The sequence below is a fragment of the Lycorma delicatula genome, chromosome 5 (assembly GCF_047948215.1).
Source record: "Lycorma delicatula isolate Av1 chromosome 5, ASM4794821v1, whole genome shotgun sequence".
Taxonomy (NCBI): Eukaryota; Metazoa; Arthropoda; class Insecta; order Hemiptera; family Fulgoridae; genus Lycorma; species Lycorma delicatula.
Genome location: NC_134459.1, coordinates 37969186 through 37983421, shown reverse-complemented (window position 1 = coordinate 37983421; position 14236 = coordinate 37969186). Strand labels below are relative to the sequence as shown.

At 31.1% G+C, this 14236-nt stretch overlaps 1 protein-coding gene across 2 annotated transcripts in view; it reads right to left on the bottom strand.

The window, feature by feature from the left end:
* P5CS (Delta[1]-pyrroline-5-carboxylate synthase) overlaps positions 1-14236 on the bottom strand; it is a 264054-nt gene that overhangs the window by 142046 nt on the left and 107772 nt on the right. For both annotated transcript variants that reach the window (XM_075365901.1, XM_075365902.1), the window contains one exon: positions 5569-5745. In XM_075365901.1, coding sequence (XP_075222016.1) covers positions 5569-5745 — 177 coding nt within the window. The remainder of the gene's footprint in view (positions 1-5568; positions 5746-14236) is intronic.

Sequence of the window (14236 nt, the reverse complement as noted above, 5' to 3'; positions counted from 1 at the left end):
TATTGAAAACTTTATTTACGAATAAGAAAAAAATTGTTTACTATGTACATTTCTTTGAAAATTAATGTATAATGTCATGTGAAACTTATTAGTTCAAACATTCAAGGAAAGAGAAAAACATTATTTTAAAAATTCACCTTATGATAAAAATTTAAATGGTTTATGTCTGTCTAGTCTTTATTAAATAGAGTTTAATACGTAATGTGAATTTTCTCTAACGTGGAAGAAAAGTAGAATTATTCTACTGTAAAATCGGAATAGAATATATATATCTATGTATATTCATTTATATATTTTTTATAAATGGGTGAATTTTTACCTACATCATTTATTATTTTTTCTTTTACATAAATAAGGGAATAGAATCTAAATTAGATTAAATGTACTATTACATGAGAACAAGCATGTAAAAACTTGCTGTTGAAAAATTATAAGTACTTTTTGTTTAACCCATGATTCTTTTTTTTTCATATATTTTGTTATAAAAATCATCTAATATTTTATTTTTTTCATTTTGATAATTTTTAATTAGTTTTCATTAATTACTTTTATTTATGTCATTATTTGAGAATGAAAATAATGATATACACAACTGTTCAAGACTTGGACAACTAGATATTATTTTAAAAAAAATTTGACCTGAAAACAGTTGTCATAATTTTCCATTTTTCCTCGTACTCATTTCTCATATCTGTACAGAAATACGAATACAAATATAAATCATTAAAAGAGGCTTTTTTAAGTAATTACACTATATCGTAACAACTGTTTCTTTCTATTAATTGCTTCCTTAGCCATTACTATTTTACTTTTTCACTTTACTTTTGATATCGCCAGTTTACATGATTCCTAAGTAGCTTTACTGTTTTTTGTTCAATTTTTCTTTCTTTTGAGCAAATTAATTAGACTCTAATGGCCTATGTTTGGAAATTGAAGAATTTATTGGTAATCAGAAAAATGTGAAAGATACAAGTACAACTTTCACACTGTTTCGTATGCGAAAGTTGGGATATTTGCACTTATTAACTGTTAAGCGAAAGATAAATTCCTGGGGTACATAGAGGGCTTTAGAGCTGGAATGGGTGAAATCTGATTCACCGACTATGACCAAGAAGTTGATTTAAGATGTCCATACCATGTTGTGTAAAAACGAAAGGTCTTGTTTATAGATAAACCTGTCGGTTTTACTCCAGAGGCCTTCAAGGGTGAAGTTATAAAGAATTTGAATGGCAGGAAGCAGGGATTAAAGATCGTTAGTTTTAAAGATAATCGTAAAGGTGTATGAATAGTCACGAATGATAGTGATTTAATTTTTTTTTTTAATTCATCTTGCTTTCCCCGCTGGAGCCGGACCCCAATCACCCATTTACACAGCTCTAGGGGGCGCCATAGCCTCAAACTTGCTGGGTAGGAACTAAGGTTCCCCAGACTAGCCGGGATTTGATCTTTTAATTACATGCCATGCCTCTAATGAGGGGATCCCTTCGGGATCCCTCTACCGGGACTTCGGTCTTGATACCACGCCTCTAATGAGGAACCTCAAAGGGATCCCCCACTGGGACTAAAGTCTTAATTTACCCCCTCGTCATGAAGTCCCAGACCAATCATCGAAGGTGGAACACCTGAGCATTACATCCCTCTTGGAGGGAGCTGTCCCATATTTTGTGTGTTTAGGTTTATTTACATGTTTATGTTTTTATTTGTTTATGTTTGTGTATGTGGTTATGTTTATGATAATGTTTTGGTTTTAGTATTTTGGTGTTAATTAGATATTATTGTATGTTTTTATGTTCTGTTGGATTTAAAATTTATGTTTTTAAGTTTTTTTGTTTGTTTATAGTTTTTTGTTTTAGTCTCGCTTGATGTTGTGTGTGGGACTCGCTTTTTCCCGTTTTTGGATAGTTTTAGGGTTAGCTATCAGGTCAATCGGGTCGGTCTTATTTAACACTATGTCATTCGTGGCATCCTGACTGAGGCGATGCAGACTGGAAGATATCTGTTGCTGAGGTACTGAAGATGACCTCTGGTAAAGCCCCTCAGGGCTAGATACGGAGGGAGTGGAATGGAGATCGTAATGCCATGGAGGGTGTCTTCGTCATTGCAGTCAGGATCTATCTTTAAAAAAAATCCGTATAAGAAAAGAAAGAAAAACTTGTTTAACAATCTTTGTTCGTTTTTCATTAATCTAGGTTGATGTGTACATTTAATAGTCGGGTTTTTGGTCTTTTTAATCATATCATCCAAAACATCATCCAATATATCATCCTTAGTTTAAATTGTGCATTAAAATTAAATAATATTTTCATCATATCGAACGCTAACCTGCTAGAAAAATTGAACTTAATTATTTATATGTTTCAATTTGTCTTGAGAAAAATCTGCCAGAAATCGTTACTGTACAATTCAGATATAGTTTAATGATATAACATAAAATAAGTATAGCAGGTAACTATTTAAAATATATTTTCGTCTCGTGTATAAATTGTTTCTAATTTTATTATTTTTTACTAGTGTTCGTATTCAGTATATTTTTTTATACGCTAGTTACGTTTCCCGTTGAAAAATGTCTTTATTCTTTTATTTCCGTTTGTGTTCTTTTTACTGAAGTTTTAGATGAGCGGTAAATGCGTTCTTCCTTTCTGCTTTTTGTTTTTATTATATCACAAATTCTCTCTGTTCACTCTCATTTTGTTTACACTGTCAGCTAGAAAGAAAGTATTTTTTCTTTTTGATTGCTAGAACATTACCTTTTATTTATTTCCCGGATACATTTCATAACATGTAGCCTAATCTCAATTTATATACTGTACTACTTAAATATTTGTCATTTTGTACACTGTTATTGCATTAACATTTATTTAATATATAAAAGAGAGATTATTCTTTCTGGAGAAAATATTATGCTATAAATGTAAAATATTTATTATATAGTTATAATCTTTATTTATTTGTTACACCGGATGAGCAATTTAAAACCGAACCGTCTAGAATCTGAGTTCACCTTTAACGCTGCTATTAATAGCGCCATTATTATTTGTACATGTAACATATACCTGGTATATGTTCTGTCAGTTGTAAACCTTTCGTGATTCGACGCAGTAAAATTTCGTTCTTTGGATTTGCGTTTTTCTAAGATAGCTTATTAGATCGAGAAAAGAGTTGCTAGAGTAAAACCTCATGTGCATTCAGGATCTCAAGAAACATAAAAAATAATCGAAAAACATTTTGACTACCAATATCCCAGCAAACAGTAGCATGCACGATTTGTTAAAAATTACTAATAATGGAATCGGTTTCAGACGCAAAACAAAATAGGCGGCAACCTTTCGTTTGGACCCCAGAGGTCATAGCCGCTATTCAAAGACAACAAATCGGTAAAAAGACGTCTAAAATGTAGATCTTTGAATAAGATCCTTCATGATTGAAATCTGAAACCGTATAGTCCAACGATTTAAAAGAACAGACGAACCGAAACCACTTAATTATGGCGATTGGTTTCTGAAAAACATTTTAATAAACAGACAGGTTCGATGCTGTATTTCATGTGAATAAAGGCACCGTTTCACTTACGTGTGCACGTTCATCCGCATGAAATCAAGAATCGGACGACTGAAAATTCTCACCTAATATTTGAGCGTCCACTTCACGATGAGAGATTTGGAGTATGGTGTGGTGTTTCCGGTAATTGTATGAGGAGGGCTTTTTTTTGACCGAACAATCAATATAGAAGTGTACCGTATAATTTTCAAAGAATTCTACAATTTAGTTCTATAATAGTGAGAAAGAGTCGGGCTTTTTCAAACAAAACGGAGTTACGCGTCATAAAACAAACAATTCACTAGCTCGCGTTCACACGGCGTACAGAAGAACAAATGGTCTGTGGGTTTCCCAGATTTGTTTAGTTGGGATTTTTTCTCTCGGAGTTATTTGAAGGATAGAGGTTTTGAATCAAGTCTTACCACTGTCGATGAACTGAAGGCGAACATTCAACAATCGGCGACACTGACAACATCTGACGCGTTTTGCGTCAGGTGTTTCAATACGATCACTCAAACACAAAAAAGCATCGTTACACAGAGTGCTCAGTTTGAATGTTTTTGTAGAAATGTGGTAAATATATAAACTTTTGATAGTATAAACATCGAATTTGATTTAATCTACATTTTAATTTTTTTATTTCATTCATAAAATTCCATATGTCTCAGCTGTGTTTATTTAGTAGATGTTCGGATTTGAGTTGCTCTTTCAGTATTAATATTTATTTATTTTATTTGAAGGAATCAAAGAAAAGTGAGGTTGATTATAGCAAAATCATAAACTAACTACAAAAATAAATAATACTAAAAAAAAAAAATAAATTCAGTAAACAGTTGCTCTTTGTTATCTCGGACTGCATATAGATCGACGTCATCATACTTGGATAAAATCAAATTCAATCGAAATGCTGACAATAAGAAATTATATGCAAGTTTATTGATTGAATGGGCGTAAATTTTGTTTATCCATTACTTTGATGATGAAATGAATCAAAATCCGATTTGGTCTTACAGAATCCATCTCTTGTGAATCTAAACATCAAAATATTTAGTGCTTCCAGTGCAAAATCATTAGAAACATCCTTAATATCCCGTGGTTATTAGAAAATATTTGTTTGTAGATTTTAGTTCAGAGTAAAACAAGAAATATCAAGATATAAAAAGATGTTTCAATGTAGGCTACAATTACAAAATTATTAAAGAAATTTTACTATTAGTTTATTTACACATTAAGATGTAAAAATGTACATGATTTAATGTACAGATTTCGTAATCTTATGTATTTTTGTTAATCCATTTTTAAATAAAAAGTGTAAGTGTATCTTGAGCGTGTGCGTTATAAAAGTTACTGTCATTGCCTTATAATTATCTATTTTTGTTCAATTAGTAATCTTTAATTAATAATTATGGGAAATTTAACTTTTACTCATTAATTGCTGGCCTTAACTAAATAAACTGGCCTTAATTTTTTATTATTTATAGATACTTATATACCAGTGCTATCACTACATTAATGTTTTAAATAAAATAAAGTGTTTATTTACTAGATAAAAATCTTGCAAATTAGTTCATAAATTTTCATTGATAAACTAATTTTTAAGAATAAAATGATTCTGAATATTCAGTATTAGAATTTTTACACGACTATCCAAAATGGAGTCTATGTATGTATCTATGAATGTATGTATGTTTATTCCACCGTAGCAGCTCAACGGCTGAACCGATTTAGATGTATGATCCTACGTTGGAATTCTTATGTTACTAGAAGTGTCATAGGCTATATAGATGTGTATGTGTATGTTTGTGCGTGCGTGTATATATATTTAAATAAATTTAAAAAATTGTACTATATACAAAATTGTCACCCGCATGCTCTTTAATTATCCTATATTAAAGAGCAATGTTTTCATTTAGCAGTCATGTTTTTAATTTTTAATATTTATCTCTTGTCAATTGTAAATATTCAAATAATTTAAAATAATACATTAGTAAATACTTATGATTACTGAAAAAATTAAATCTAGTTAAATACCTGTTCGACGATAGATGCGAGTCGCCCAAGAGCAAGACCGTGTTCATCTTCTCTTGTAATTACGGCACTTCCTAATTTAACAACTAATCTACGTGCGTATTTAAACTGACTACGATCTGTGAATGTACCTTTTCTACGTTCTGTTGTTTGAATGGCACGTTTTGAACTCACATTAACCTGGGAAAATAAATAAATAAATAATTTTTTTATTTATATTTAGGTAAACAAGATATTAGCAAAATAAATTCAAATTACGTTATATTAAACTTTTTTGATTATATATATTGATTATAAAACTAGGAAGAATAACTTAATCTAATAGTACAAATTTATTTTTAATTTCGTTAATTACATGTAATTTTAATAGAATAATTAACAGATTTTAGTTTTTTTATTTAACATACAGATATAAATAACTTTTTTGAAACGTTTTCCCTTCTTTTTCAGCCTCCGTAATGCGTATTGATTCCTCAAATATTTATGGAGATTGTAAAGATATATTAAACCAAATATTCGTCTGCCGTATTGTAAATGTTTATCTGAAGAGAAGTTGAAGGAGACGAACAATAACCAAAACTCTTATTATTTGTCCAATTTTTTTTTTATGAGAATTTGTGTAGTGTAATTAAGTAACAGGAGGGATCACTCTTTGTAGAGGAATTTAAAATTTATAATAAATCATTTTGTTTTTAAATTAAAAATTAATTTATCGATAAATTTATTTTGTGGTATCTAAAGTCTTTACAGAGATATGATAATAATTTTAATAGTATTAAAGAAAATTGGGGAGTGATTTGCAGACAGATATGGGACTTATTATTTCTTTTATTAGTGATTTTCAGAAAATATTGGATATTTACAATGTTACCTAAGCACTGTATGCAAGTTTTTCACGAAAAATGACATTATTAAATTAATAAATATATATTTTGTAGCCATTACCAAAAGTAACAAATATTACTTGTCAGACTTACTAGTGAAAGTGTGGAGTGATTTTGCGTTGCATTCTTCATTTATCTAAATAATATATTGTTGTATATCAGTACAGCAAATCCTCCGAAATATAGATGATATTCATCTTTACAAGTGAAACCTTCATTCTGTTTACCACAGGTCTGACATTAAAAACATCTTTATACTCGCCGCAGCAACTTTGATAGTGTCTGTTATCCTTCAGAAGGTTTACATATATAAAGACGTGGAAAAACTGGGTTATATAACTTAAACAACGAATTAATAATATATTCCTTTCCGTATAAAATATACGGAATAATATATTCCTTTCCGTATTCGGTGAGGGAATACCGAATATTTTATAAATATAAGTTATAGGTTATATAGATTATATTAAGGCTGATTTTTTTCTCTGTGGACCAAACGAAGTATCATCATCAGCGCCATACTGTATTAAAATTCAAATATTTGAATATAACAGACGGCCCCAAGAAATTGTAAAACATAAGATAACATCATTTCATTATTCCCTAGCGTATTTCGCACTACGGATGAGAAGTATATTATACTCTACATAAAAAACCGATAGTTTTCCAACGTTTATCAGGAGGAATCAAGGTAAGAAGACTTGGAAGAAAGATCATAAAAAACATTCATCATATTAATAAAAAAATTTGAAAGGTTTTTGTTTGTTACACAATTTCACAAAAACTACTGGATCGATTTCAATGAATTTATTTTATTTTACATTTTTTTAATCAGAAACAAACAGGCTAAAAAAAATCCGATATGGTATGTTAATTTTTCGAAAAATGAAGACATTATGTAATTTGAAAAAATAATATCAGTTTATGAAAATCTAGTCTAGTAAATCTCTTCATACAGTGAGTACAATTGTACCGATTTGATGATTTTTTTTCTTATAGATAAACAATCATATAAGTTAAAAAAAGTTGCAACTTGTAAGATCAAGCTTGCAAGCTTGCCAGATGAACTTCCAGCAACATCCAGAGGTAACGAGACTGTAGATCAAACATATAAGAGTTGAAGGGCTCAAGCTACACGTCCAATAAGCGTGGGAAGCCGCTAGTAATTAATATCAGATTAAATAAAAAATTCTTCTAAATAAAACAATTTAGATGTACCACACACTCTAGATCAGCAGGCGTTTGGGTGGTTATGGGTGGATATGCAGTAAATATAAACTACATTTTCCTAGAAGCTCCCACTGAAAGTGTGTGATATCCCGCCGGGGTCTTATTCACCTATGAAATTTCACTTTGATATGATTGAAACTTGTGAACGTTCAAATGCACAGTTCCAGTGAGTTCATTTTTAGAAAAATTTGAGATAAAAATACAATACGCTAGATAACAAGGTTTATAATCGAATGATTAATAAATTCAAGCGGTGGGTTGTTTTTCAACATGGACCAGCCATACAGCTAGAGTCTTAACAGTTTTACAAGTATCTTACAAGTATATACACATTGCTTTACGGCAATCTTTGAAGTACAGCGAACACTGTAGAAATAAAGGAGATAATTTGCATAGCAAATTATATTACATCCTACGCAATATAAAATGTAATACAAACGACTATGAATATAAATTATTCATAGGAGAGAAAAGGGTACATGTACCAGGGAATTTAGGGTTCATGATAATATACTACAGATGTAGCTACACGACCAACAATGACGTGATCCTTTATAGATTAGGAAATACTAAATCTCGTATTATTTCTATGGTGAAAATTTGTAATTTCTCTTGGTGATGGCATAGTGAAATTATTCATTAAAACTCTACGTTAAGGAGTACTTTAGAAGGCCGAGTTTACTTTATAAGCTAAAACCTATTTCTTAAAGGTGTTATGATATTTCCATTTTGCTATTTGTAATATTTCCGATTAATATAATTTTTAACTGTTATAGTGTTGTTCTAAACAACTACGCTCTTTGCATATATGCAATATTATTTTTAACTAGCTTTTGCGTAATTGAGGTTTAAGTTAGTAGTAGATGAGTGAATCAACTGAATCAATATACATCTGATGACCATAATAGCCAACCCCTGCTTAGAAGTAAAAAATAATATAAACATATGTATAAAATTCTTTGTCATGTAATTTTTTTATGAAAATAAATAATAAAAATGTATAAATTTTATGAAGATAAAAATATAAACAAGATATATACAACTACTACTGGATTGCGAAGTAGTAAGCTATAATTAATTACACTAATCAACACAAAAATTTGTCTTACATGTTACGTAACCTTTCTCACTGCAATCTGGGTGCTGACTTCAAATGTGCTATCGAAATTGTGTTACCACGAAAAACTTTTACGTAAATCGTAGATTTGTAAAGTTTGTTTATAATAAACTCATTTTGATCAACTACTGATTACAATTAAGAATAGATTCTGTATTTTTACTTTTAAACAATGTGCATACATGCTCAAAAAATAAATAAATATGTACGTTGTATCGTAAGCAGTAGTAGTAGAGACGTACAAACATGTCTGTATGATGATATAATACAGACATCTATTACTTACTACAGAAAATCTTATTCAGTCTAGCTTTACTTGTCTATACTGTGTGTTGTACTTCACAGAATAATGTTTTGCTATACTTTTATAAATTCTTTATAATACTAGCGAGTGATTTTTCTCGTTTTTATTTTCTACAACGTGGCTTCTGCAAAAGTTCGTGGATGTTCAAATCATCCAGACATCTTTTGTTATGTCTCTGTTAAATTTACGTCTAAATCTCAAGGAAAACTATTTCTGAATTGATAAAAAGAGCTTATAAATTTTATTTTGATTGTACACTTGGAGATCAAAATAAAATCTGGGCGCCTCATGTTATTTGTATATTGCGCTCAGTAACTGAATGGTTGAAGAGGAAATGACAAGTCATGGCCGTTTGATGAACCGATGGTTTGTCGTGAACCTAAGGACCACTTCACAGAGTGCTACTTTTGCATGACAAATATAATTTGCATTTTCAAAAATAGAATGTTTATAAAATATACAGATGTATCCTCAACTCTACAGCCGGCTCTAAGCTCTGGTACCACACGGAGGAGTTATCTGTACCTGTACCACCATCTAATCCGATTGCTAATAGAACAATTTGAAAATGAAGAAAATGATGCAGAGGATATTGAAGAATTTCTTCCTGTATCTCATGAGAAATCTTCTCATTTAATTCAACATGAACTTGATGATTTACTTCGCGATTTAAAGTTATCAAAGCAGCAAACTGAACTTCGGGGGGGGGGGGTCTAGATACAACAGTAGAATCTTTTAACGGAAAAAACGTTACTACGTTTAGGACACGAAATAAAACTCTTTCAATTTATTTTACTATGGAAACTTCATTGTGCGTTTTTACTGATATCTATGGTCTGATGGAAGAGCATGGAATTCAGCATATTCCTGAAGAATGACGTCTTTTTATTGACTCTTCTATAGTTAGCATGAAAGCAGTTTTATTGAATAATGGTAACAAACAGTAAGCTGATGCAGTCGACATGAAAGAAACGGATGAAACTATGGGATCAATATGAGAAGCAATAAAACACAAAGACCATATGTGGCAAGAATGTTGCCACCAATATATTCAACCTGAAAGTTGTTGCGGTACTTTTTGTGTTACAAGGTTGGTTTACGAAATATTGTTGTTTTCTTTGTCCTTGGGATAGTCGTGATTCAAAAGGTCATTACCAAGTAGAGAACTGGTCATTTAACAGTAGAGAACTGAACTGTGGCAGAACTAAATGGGTGGTGAAAAAAAAATGTAAAGCATTTATCATTATTTGAAAGTGGTAAAGTCATATTGCCGCCATTTCACATAAAACTCGGGCTCCTGAAAATTTTGCAAAGGCACTAGACAAAGATAGACCAGGATTTAATCATTTAAGAATAAGGTTTCCTAAATTGAGTGATGTAAGCTCAAGAAAGTTATATTTATCGTTTCGCAAATCAAGAAACTGTTTAAAGGGTCAACTCTTGACGATAAACTTAGCGAATTTGAACTGTGATGTCATTAAAAATTCATTTCCTATACCCGCACCTAGACGCTTTTCCCGAAAATTTGGGCTCTGTCAGCGATGAGAAAGGAGTAACTTTCAGAAGTAGAGTATCCACCAGGATATTCTGACCATGTAGCATCGGTACCAAGGATCCTGGAATAACAGGTGACTAATGTTGGTTTCCTAATTAAAGGTAGGACTATTACATTTATTTAAACTTTTAAAAACTGTTATTCTAACGACATTTCCAATGATTTAAACTCTTAGAATATGTTATTTTAAAACTGTATTTCAGTTTATCTGTGTTTGATTAAATAAAAGTTTAGTTGATTTAAACAAATTTTAAATGAATACACATAAATAATAATTTTTCTTTAATGTTTATTTCATATGATTATCCATTTATTGGTAAATAAATGTTATGCCTTAATCATACAATATGTACTAAAAAACGTAACTTAAACAGATTCTGATAACAGCTTTAAATTAAGCAACCAAAAATTAATTAATTCGATTCCAGATACAAGATAAATTTTACTTTTTTGTTTGTTAGTGTTATCAGTTACAAAAATAAAAGAAAATATACATTCATAATAATTATTAAAGTATTTATAATTTCAAAGGGGAAGAATATATAAAAAAAAGAATTTAATAATTTTAATTTAAAGTTCAACGAGGAGGAAAACATTCATGTTCGTTTACCATATTTTTTAAAAACTCATCGCTTGAATATTTTTTTTAACAAAAAAGCTTGCTCATTTTAATTAATTTTGTTGTTTAATTTTCAATGAGTTCCTAATTTGTAATTTACAAAACTACAAAATAACTAATAAAAGAAATAAAACAACAGAACAGTGATACATTGTTAATGGACCCCAATCAATATTAATAGATGCATCAATAGATACATTTAGCTAAAGAGGTTATTTAATATTTGACGTAAGCATGTATGTGTGTGGGTGCGCTACTGTTTCGTGTATTCTATCATTGAGAATAGAAAAGAACAAAGAAAAATGTCGTTTTTTATTTGTCTTTCCATGTGATTCAGGTATAGGTGTCTACTGACGTATAAATTGTAGCAGATGCCTTAAAAAAAACTCTTTCTTTTTCTTTCCAATTGGTCTTCACAGCAAACGTTAATAATTTCAAAAGATACATTTTACCGAATACTGTCACTTTAAACAGTCTTTTTCTTTCATTTCCTTTCATTTTTGTTATTAAGCGTCGGCGTTAAACAATCATTTGATGAAATAACAGACGTTTTAATGTTTTAATTAAATATAATAAAAAATCTTTTTCAAGTATGAAATCTAAATAAGATTTTTTTAAATGAAATCTTTTAACTGTACGTTTATTTTTTTAACTGACAGTTTAAAAATTTCTCCCATATTTATTTATTAAATATATTAATTTTCCAGGAATCATAACTTTGGCTGTTTTGCCATTGACAAATTTTAATTTCAAATATGCCAATATTTAAAAATAATAGGATAAGATTTAAAAATATTAATGATTTAATTATGTAATGTTTGGAGTAGTACAGTTACAAAAGAGATCAAATGTTCAGACAAAAAAATTTTGATTAAATGACTCGTTTGATTAAACGACGTATTAATCATAAAAATTATGCAGTATTGAAATTATACTTTAAAAAAATCAAAATTCTTGTCCCATCCAAGACTTTTGAACAAATGACCTTTTTTTTTAAAAAATTATACTGTTATTTAGAATATAATTTTTTAGTAAAGAAATTTGGGTTCCATTTGACTATCCTTGTCGACAGCTATCATAAAACATTTTTTTTTTTGTAACAGACAGAAGTTGAATAACATGTAAATAAGTTGCTGTTATTAAGATAATAATTAATATTAAATTTCCTGCTAAAATTATCTCTAATTTCTAAGTTGAATACTTAGCTTCATTCTTTTACTATATGCTGACGCGTTTCGGAAAAACTTCATTGTCAAATCTTATTGTACTAGTACTTTTAGATTTTTCTTAATCTTTTATTTTTACATCTGTAGTTTCCCCGGACCTTGGAGCTGGACACACGATTAAGCATAAACTCAGCACTCCGGGGGGTACTTTCACCTCAAACTACCTCGGAAGGACGCAAGGCCTCGCCCAGGCAGCCGGGACTCGGTCTTTTTGCAAGCCACGCCACCGGTCTGACGCCTCGCCTTTAGTGGGGAACCCCCAAAGAGATCCCTCACCGGGACTACGGTCTTTCATTCCCCCTAATGGCATCTCAAAGGAGCCCTCATCCGATCATTGAAGGTGGAAGACCGAAGCTTCCCACCCCGCCCCGGGTGGAGCTGTCCCTCAAAGACACCATAACGTTACTGTGAAGCAGATGGACCCGTCTTTCATCCTCGACCTTCGGGCGCATGACCATACAACTTGCAGGATGTACATCGAGGCTTCTGCTTACAATATTTACGTATATGGCCGGCCATACCACACGCAAAAGAATGGACACTTCTATCTGCACGATTCTGTTAATTTTTATATAGCATTTGGTCAACGTCCCTCCCTTTATTTGACGTCATGTCTTATCTGGCCTTCTTGTTTATTTTTTATTAATAGTTGTACTTACCTTTTAATTTTATTTATTTATTTCCTGCTTTCAGTAAATTAAAGTTCTTGAAAAGGACATCCGCTTGATTATTGTTGATTTGTTCATTTATAATCGTTTTATAGTTTCCTTTGAATTTTAAGATTTCTAAATTTTCTAAAAAGTTCGTTCTTCTTCCTTCCAATACAATTGTGAATTACTTTCGTTGATTCTTCCATTTTCATGGGGTATGTCCTTTTATTAAATGCGTGGCATAATTAGAATCTCGTTTTTCATTTTTAAAAGATGTGACGAGTCAGTTGAATCTTAACATTAATTTTCTCTCCGTAGGACCAATGTATGTTGTATTGCACATTTAGATTTTATTTTGTATATATCATTACTATTTTATAAATCTTTTCTTCTATATTACTATTGAAAATGTTTTTTAGTACATTATTTGTATTTACAGTCACTTTTATATTATATTTACTAAAAAATTGTTTAATTGAGTAAATATATCCTTCTTTTTTTTCTCAGCTCCCCTGGGCCGGACCGACTTGTTGGTATTACGCCGCCCAGGGGAGTGTCTTTAAACTCAAATAGGCCTCCCCATCTACCGGCTATATACTGGCAAGGCAGGTCGGCCTACCGGTTAGCTCTTTTTGAGAGTTCTTTATCAATATTGGCCCTTTGGGGACCCAAAAGGGCAATATTAATACACCACATTATTACACCACGCCAGACCCAGTTCGCCGCGACGCGGCGCCGGGTCCCTTCAGTATTCAATGTGCTGTTACCTGACTGTTACCCGTGGAGTCCTTGGTGGCTCATCAGTGCCAACACACCGCAGCATGCTGGACCTCACCAGCAAGGCTGTCCACCCAGTCCTATTCTAGCCAACACCTTGTCTTCTCTCATCGGAGTATTTCTGTAGAACAACTTGTCTAACAAAACTAGCAAAATTATTCCAGATTGACTCGCTTCTTAGCATGTAGTCTATTGTTGTCTCTCGAGTTATACCTGTGAGTGCCTTACTATGTCTAAGTGTGTCCCACCTATTGCACTCAAAAAAGGTGTGCTCAGCATCATCTATCTCGTTGCAGTAGTTGCAAATTG